The sequence below is a fragment of the Vigna radiata genome, chromosome 6, assembly GCF_000741045.1.
Source record: "Vigna radiata var. radiata cultivar VC1973A chromosome 6, Vradiata_ver6, whole genome shotgun sequence".
NCBI lineage: Eukaryota > Viridiplantae > Streptophyta > Magnoliopsida > Fabales > Fabaceae > Vigna > Vigna radiata.
In genome coordinates, this window is record NC_028356.1 from 6378847 (window position 1) to 6387827 (window position 8981).

Below are 8981 nucleotides of genomic sequence, written 5' to 3' on the forward strand. Positions count from 1 at the left end.
ATTAATTAATTAAATTTAATTAAAAATAAAACAAAATTATATTTTATTAGTTAAATTTAATTAAAACTAAATTTTAATTTATTTTATATTATATATATTTTTTATAATTTTATTTAAATTTTATTTTAAAAATAGATATATTTTTTGTAGGTACTTGTGAGTATCCTGGATTTTAAAATATCCGTAGACATTTTCTAAATGAATACCTATACAAATAACAAGTTGGATAGTAGATACAGTTTTACCCAACGAGTCAGGTTACAGATAGAAATTATCCATACCCAAACTAACCTATTTTTATCCACAGGCAGAATGGATTGTACACCTCATGTCTGCATATGAAAATAAAGCATAAATACTTATTTTACTTTGCGATTTGATTGGATTTGAAGAAAAATAGAAATGAGATTGTAATTGTTTGGATTAAGGAAAAATAATAAGAAATGAAAGAAAATGATGGAAAAGAAATTCAAAATTAATGAGTGATATGATGGATTAATAAATTAAAAGAAAATTATTTTAAATGATAAAAAAGATTATCATTTTACTCTTATATATAAATATAATTTAAAATAAATTCTTGTTAGTGTAAAATATATTATACTGATAAAAAAATTAGAAGCCATGCATAATAAAAGAGGTAAAAAAAAGCATCAAGGACAAAACAGTAATTATATTTAGATGAGGTTAATTTTGACAAGTTTCTCTTATACCTTCAACAAATCATCCTACACCTTCAAAATACCAATAATACCCTCACCAAAAATATCATCATGAAAAACTGGTTAAGAAAATTAATTAACCGACAATTCAAATATGCTTAATAAATTTATTTAACCGGTTTCCGAATGCCGGTTTTAGTTTTTTTATTAATAATAATAAAAGATATATTAAAAATATTAAAAATTTAACATTTTAAATTGAAAAATTAAATTTAAAAATTACTTATTTAAATTTTATAATTAAAAGTTGTTTCCTAATATAATAAATATTTAATTAATTTAAAAACAAAACAACTTAAAAAAAATATATGCTAACCGTATTTGAAAATACGTTAACATATTCAATTTCAAATGTTAACCGTATTTCAAATTACGGTTATTCAAATTTTTTTTATTTTGTAATATTTTTTATATTTTTTGATAAATGAATAGTATTTTCATTTAAAATATTAAATTTTATTTTATAATTTTTAATTTGAATTATTATTTATTATGATTATTAAATAAAAATAAATTAAAATAATTAAAAAAACTTTTAACAAACTTTCAGTTTTTTAAATTTTTTGTTTATTTTTGTTTAATAATCATAATAAATAATAATACATATAAAAAAGTTATAAAATAAAATTTAATATTTTAAATTAAGATATTATTTATTTATTAAAAATTATAAAAAAAAATATTACAAAACTAAAAATCGTAATCCATTAATAAACTCAAATTATCAATTGATTTTTGCCAATATCAACAAGTTGTGTCTATTGTAATATGTAATTTTCTTACGATCATGTAATGGATGTTCTTTTGATGTGGCTTTATTTTTACAATAACTCTTATATTTAATCTGTGTTTCATGTTGAATGATTATTACTTGTGATTTTGGTTGTGTCTAAACATTTAGAATTAAGTTTAAAGGTTGAATAATTGAAACAAATTGTTATCTCTTCACTGTTTCAAACACTTATTCTTGATACAAATCTTGAATAAAAAAAAAAAACTAAAAGATTAATATTTCATATATAAATCTAAAATTTCTTTAAAAAATTAAAACTAGTGTGAATATTTGAATTATGTTACATATATTACTTAAAGTCATTGCATTGAATTATATAAACTTCATTTATTAGTTTTGAATGCTTTGAAATTAGCATTATAATTTGCAAAATTTGTATGAATCAACATTTACTTCCTTTCCGAATTAGTAAGATTGCACACAAATCTCTTAAAAAAACAGTACTTAAATTTTTAAAATTTACTATTGCTATAAAAGAGATAACACTTTTGTTTTTGTGAATTATAAGAAAAAAACTTACAATAAAAATAAGATATATATAATTATATTGCAAACTTCAAAACCCTAACCTTCGCGCCGATTCATATGACTTTATGGATAGATATTCCCTCTAAATCGTTATAATGACTATATGATAAATTATCGGTGTGTGAATGTCCCTATATTATTGTTAGTTTGGTGGTGTTATCTCATTTATTATTAACTTGACTTTATTAATTAATTACTAAATAAGATTTCAAACTATCATTACTCATATTGCGTGTCAAACAGACCTTGGTTATGGCTTTTTCTCTATCCCTATTTACAACATCCTATCTCAATTTATTTCTCAGTAAATAACAGCAACAATAAGCTGGTAACAATTAAAGATTTTAACAACATCAAATTAACAGTAAATTATAATCATAATTATACTAGTGCTAAACAGCTATTGAATTTTAATTTTTAATTGCAGAAAAGAAAATTAAAGGAAAAGATAAAAAACCTAGAAATCACCAACTACTGTATCCTCTGCCAATCGAAAACCAAAATCTGCATCAAGTTGGAAAGTTTCGTATTCAATTTGATTAAGTGATTCATAGTGCGTATGGAATCACCTTGGCTGCTCTGACTAATCAAATCATCCATTAATATTGTGTTAAAATTTCAAATATTCTCTAATAGTGAATCAATGGATAAGGGATAATGCACGTTAGGGATTGACAAAATTAACTGCATTAAATTATTAATTAACGGTATTATATGGAATAAAAAAACTAAATTATTTATAATAAATATTTAATTATATTATTTTATAGTTCTGCTTTTGAAAACTGAATTTTTGAAATTTAATTATTCGTTAATTAATAACTAATTTGTTTTATATACTTGTTCCAAATTTCTAAAGTTGACTCGACCAAATTTTGGTTGAGACTAACTTAATTGAATTTAGTCAATTTTTCTTTACTCGTTGAGTTCAGTTAATTTTTGGCAAGGGATGATTTAATTAACTTTCAGTTGGAACTAACTTAATATAGTTGTAGTTGTTCTGATTTGGTCAAATTTAGTCAATTTTTGACCAGGAATGACTCAATTGAATTTGATTGATTTTCGGTCAAGATCGTCTCAACCATCTATTGTCATCTCGGTCAAATTCGGCTGATTTTCAACTAAGCCAACTCTATAGAATTTGGCCAATTTCAATTAAGACCAACTCGACTAAATTTTGGTTGTGGTCATCCCAATCGAATTTTCTAATTTTTGGTCAAAACCAATTCAATCGATTTTCAGTTAAGACTGTCTCAATTGAGTTTTTGTCATGGTTGTTCCAACCAAATTCAATTGATTTTCGAATGGGGCTAACTTAGTCAAATCTAGGTCGAAATTGACTTGACTGAGTTTCATGTGCGGCTTTCCCAGCCTAATTTAATTGATTTTAAGTTGGGATTGTCTCGACAAAGTTTTGATTGTACCTGTTCCAACTGAGCTCGATCAAACTTCAGTTCGGACTAGTTTAAATATTTTGACAGACTTGACTCGTCTCAATATTTGTCTCGACCTAACTTATCTTAAGGTTTTAATTTCTTTTATTTATGAAAAAAAATCTATATTCTTAAATAAAGAAAAAAAATTCCCATCTATTTTGTTAATTTTTTTTAAATAATAGTTCAATTCAATTTATTAAAATAAAACATAGTTTAATTCAATTCATTCAAAATAAATTTCAGTTCAATTCAAATTTAATTAACAAACTACTTTTTATTTTAATATAATTTTTAACAATTTATTGCAGTTCAATTAATCTTTATCATTTCTAATAGAGACCATTTCATAAATAAATAATAGTTTTTTGTGCTTCTTGGCAATTCCGGGTTTTCCTACAACACTGCACTTTTTTTGTCTGTCTTTTTAGCTTCCTGAGCTCCTTTTTCTAAAGAAAGTGTCGGTAGCATAAACATTGCCTAATGCCTATCCCCCCCCCCCCCTCGGACAAACAAGATAAGATGTCTAAAAACCTAAGAAACGTTTTATAACATGCATGCTTTAGATATACATAATCAAAGGAAAATACCATAAGCTTAACCTTGACAATAAGATAATTAACTCTTCTTTGAGGTATAATAATAGTTTCATATTAATTAAAAATCGAAGTTAATAGTAATTTGAATACAATTTACTTCTTTAACTTTCTTAATTATTTTTAAGAATAAATTGTAATAGAACATCAGACTTCAAACAAACAATATTTCGAACATTGTATTGACTCTAACATATTATTTTAATGGACTTTTCTTTTTTCTAAAAATTTTGAAGTAGATTTCAAAGACAAAATACAACTTCTCACTTCAATCTCATCAATTGTATTCACATGTACACTTTACAATCAAGTTAAATATCACATCTTTTTATACATTTTGAATTCCAAAAGACAATATAAGTTACTTAGTTATCTCATTTTCAAACTATATTATGCTCTTTGTTTACTTTTAAAGTGGATAATAAAGATTGTGGACCTCATTTGGACTATGTACTATTCAATTAATTTTTCTGTCAATTTAGTTTACTGCCTCCTCAGCTTCTATAATAAGGAGGTTCGAGTTCTTGATACCGTTTGTTTTATTTATTTATTTTTGTCTTTATTAATATAAATACTAGCTAGGAAATTCATTTTAATTTCCTCGATTTTGAATGTTGGACCATTGGTTGCAGATTCTTGACTCCTGTTTCTTTGCAACTTTTAGAGGAAGGTGTGATTACATAAGTTAAGATTCATTCACTTCTATATAGACGCCTCTCTTTGTTTTCAAAGTCACTCACCTATCTTTTCCTATGTGAACTTTTTTATGTTTTTTGTCATCTTAATTTGTGATTTTCAACATATTATTATAAAAATAGTTCTTTTTATATCTTAAAGGGTTTATGCGGCCAACATGAGTAAATATATATGAATGTTATGTAGATTTGAGTGTAACATTGTAAGATAACTAATGTGATATAATGTCTCTATTCTCTGAAATGTAATCTTATAATAATCAAAAGAGTAGTGAAGTAAGTTATGGTTCTTGTACCGTAGGGTCGAACGACCTTACGTAACAACTCACAATAACAAATCACAATAAATTGGTCAGACAGTTTTGAAAAAAGAAAAACGATTAAGTAGTGGATGAACATAGTTGGACTAACATGTAAGACTGAACAACCAAAATTAGAAATGTTTGGTCGTACTTGATAGACAATTCTTTTCTAAAAGGATTAAGGTAAACAATAATTATTGATAATGGCCTGTGATTGGACCGATATTAAGATGTCGCTAAACTTACACTCACCTCAAAAACTATAAATAAAGGTAAAAAATAAGACGTAGATAATCGCACTTATTGTGTATTTAATACCTTTTTTTTTTTTAATCCCGTACACATAATTAACTGACTTTAGCATCAGATAACCTTTAATAGGTATCCCTCTGAATGGTCAAAGTGAAGACAAAAACTAGATAATTAACTATGAAGACAATTCAAAAAAAAATTATAAAGATGTTGAAGTAACTCAACCTTACAAAAATCGAAAGAATTCTCTTAAATATTTATTATAAATAAAAATCACATAATCCATTTAGAAGATAGGTGGGTAATAAAACAAACATATATAGGCGACTTACAAAAGTTTAATTTGATGAAATATATGTAAATAAAAGAATATTTACAAGATACTTAAATTTTTTTTATTATATATTAATAATCTAAAATTTATTTAAACCTAAAGTGAGATCGGTAGACTATCAGTATCATAGATTAATGAAGGTAGAGAGTAATTAAATAATCAACAGTCTGAAGCAGTGAACTACTTCATATGAACACTTTAATGGTTGCATTACTAACGAGCCTTTTGTTGTTAAAAAAGGTAGAAATTGTGAGTAGTTTTAGGTATTATAATAACAGCGAACACGACATTCATTTTCCAGTGAATGTAACGACAGGAATTGTGGTCTGATACAGCTATACAGGAGAATCTTTGGAGAGCTCCACCACACCTTCACAGGGAGACTGTCTAACAGGAAAATCCAATCTTTCTTTCTCTCTCTCTCCCCCATTTAATTTCAGCTGAAAGTTCCAACTCAACAACTCATCATCAGATGCAAACCAAACCTGAATCAATATTCTCAATCCACCAACCAACACAAACCTGAATATCAATATTCTCCATTCATGGCATCTTCCAAGTCTTCTCTTTTTCTTCCTCTCCCCCTCCTCTTCTTTCTCCTGCAAATCCAGACATCTGCCTCTTCTTCAAAAACACAAAAGACACTCCTACTGCCTCTAAAAACACAAACACAAACACCCTCACGTAAGCTCTCTTTTCAGCATAATGTAACACTAACTGTCTCACTAACCGTAGGCTCACCCCCACAGAACGTTACCATGGTCCTCGACACAGGCAGTGAACTCTCCTGGCTCCACTGCAAACAACTCCCCAACCTAAACTCAACCTTCAACCCTTTGCTCTCATCCTCCTACATCACAGCTCCATGCAATTCATCCATATGCAACACTCGAACTCGTGACCTTATCCTACCCGCTTCCTGCGATCCCCACAAACTCTGCCACGTCATCGTCTCATACGCCGACTCCTCCTCCGTCGAGGGCACCCTCGCTGCAGAAACCTTCTCCATCGGTGGCGGAGTACAACCGGGAACCTTGTTCGGCTGCATGGACTCCGCCGGGTACACCTCCGACGCCGACGAGGATTCCAAAACCACAGGTCTCATGGGCATGAACCGAGGCTCTCTCTCGCTGGTGACCCAAATGGCGCTCCCCAAATTCTCGTACTGCATCTCCGGGAAGGACGCCTCCGGAGTCCTCCTTCTAGGTGGGGGAGCCGCCGCCGCGCCGTGGCTGGGGCCGCTGAAATATACACCTTTAGTGACGGCAACTACCTCGTTGCCGTACTTTGACCGCGTGGCGTATACGGTCCAGCTCCAGGGGATCAAGGTTGCGGAGAAACTTCTGCAACTTCCGAAGTCGGTTTTCTTGCCCGACCACACCGGGGCGGGGCAGACGATGGTGGATTCGGGTACCCAGTTCACGTTTCTTCTCGGGTCGGTTTATTCAGCATTGAAAGATGAGTTCTTGGAGCAAACAAAGGGGGTGCTGACCCGAATTGAGGACCCGGAGTTTGTGTTTGAGGGGGCGATGGACTTGTGCTACCACGCCCCAGCGAGTTTGGCGGCGGTTCCGGCAGTGACGCTGGTGTTTGAGGGGGCGGAGATGAAGGTTTCCGGGGAGAGGTTGCTGTATAGGGCGAGGAAGGGGAGTGATTGGGTTTATTGCTTCACTTTTGGAAGCTCTGATTTGTTGGGAATCGAAGCTTACGTGATTGGGCATCATCATCAGCAGAACGTGTGGATGGAGTTTGATTTGGTCAACTCTAGAGTGGGGTTCACCGAGACAACGTGTGACCTCGCCAGTCAGCGGTTGGGCCTCTCTCCTTAGATCTTGGACACTCGTTTATAGCCGTTTGATTATGATAGTCTTTTTTTATTGACTAAATATAATCTTGATCAATTCTCAACCCTCGGATTAGAGATACTACTTAGGGAAAATTTAAAATCATCTTATAGAATTTGGACTCTTCAACTTTACAGGTAAAGTTCGCTTACAGTTTCGTTCTACTTCAACAACCACTGCTTTCGTTTTCACTCTTTACTTACTGGATTTGTTATCAAATGTGGATTATAATGATGTTTTGGATGCTAAAAGAATTTGATTTTGCATTAAAGAGAAACTCTTTGATTTTTTGCATTTAGAAATAAATATTGTATGAAAGCCTTGAAATGATCCGTTATCTAATAGAAACTTTCCTTATAATCTGAGTTTGAAATGTTTGATTTTAGACTATTTTAAGTGAGTGTGTTTCAAAATTATGTTTCCTTATTATTTAATATTTTAGAAAGGTGTTTGTTACATACTAAATGAATAAGTCTCAGATAATTTAGTGAAGATAAACCATTAAGACAGATGAATTATTGAGTCAAGCTAAAATCTTATATTTTAAAAATAAATTAAATTGGAGACTTATATTTAAACTGTTTAAATGTATTTATTAAATTTGAATAATGTCTTTCTTTTGACTAACAAAGCTTGAACTTAAAATATTTAACTAAACTGGTTAACTATCTTAATGATTACCAAATAGTAATGCTGGAATTTTAACATTAATATATTAAAAGATGCTTTATCCAACCATGTCTTCAAATGTGAAGGCTTGTATTATTAAATAAAGGAAGATAAACAAAAGAACAACATTGTATATGTTGCATCATAAACTAGTTATTCTTAACATAATTCGTCTTGAAAATTTAGTGAAACCTGGGACATTTACTAGGATCCAAAACACCCATCTAGACAATTTTATAAAAATAGTATTTCTTTTTCTTTTTCTTTTTCCATTTTTCAATCCCATGGTCCACCAAAATTTGGAGATTAATTTGATTAAGTGGGGGCATTAATCTGTTGTGTGTCTGCGGTTATAGAGATAGGTTTCAGGTAAACATAACTGTATACGAATGCAACTTGGTCCAACCACTTAAGAATTATTTAAAAAAAGAATTTTGAACTCGCTAAATTATTGATTTTAATGCACTTCAAAATTATCCCAAACAACTAAAAGTTTAAATAAAAATAAAATCAAGAAATGGAAAAAAAAGGTATTCAACCATATTCAAAGCTATATGGAGCCTTGTCAATGAACAGGAAGACACCAGTGTTAGAAGGTTAGAAATAGATTTTAGACCTAACTCAACTCCACAAAACCAGTTTGTAAGATGAGGTCTGCACCCCACTTATATATTATAAATTGGTCTTATCTCTAGTCGATGTGGAACTTCCAACAAATAGCCTTCATTGAAATCAATTGTCATATTTTATTTGTGGAAATGTTATGATAAAGAGATGGCATGGGATTAGAGGACACATAAGTTCTGCAAACAT

At 30.0% G+C, this 8981-nt stretch overlaps 1 protein-coding gene across 1 annotated transcript; it reads left to right on the forward strand.

Annotated features, from left to right (window-relative positions):
• The first annotated feature begins 5879 nt into the window (after positions 1-5879).
• On the forward strand, positions 5880-7757 carry LOC106764214 (aspartic proteinase PCS1-like). Its single transcript, XM_014648455.2, has one exon. It carries the CDS (start codon positions 6201-6203, stop codon positions 7482-7484), a length of 1284 nt encoding a protein of 427 aa, XP_014503941.1. The 5' UTR covers positions 5880-6200; the 3' UTR covers positions 7485-7757.
• Positions 7758-8981: the final 1224 nt, after the last annotated feature.

What these genes read in the sequence shown, in the direction of transcription:
- LOC106764214 (XM_014648455.2), top strand. Translation starts at nt 6,201, where the DNA reads ATGGCATCTTCCAAGTCTTCTCTTTTTCTTCCTCTCCCCCTCCTCTTC.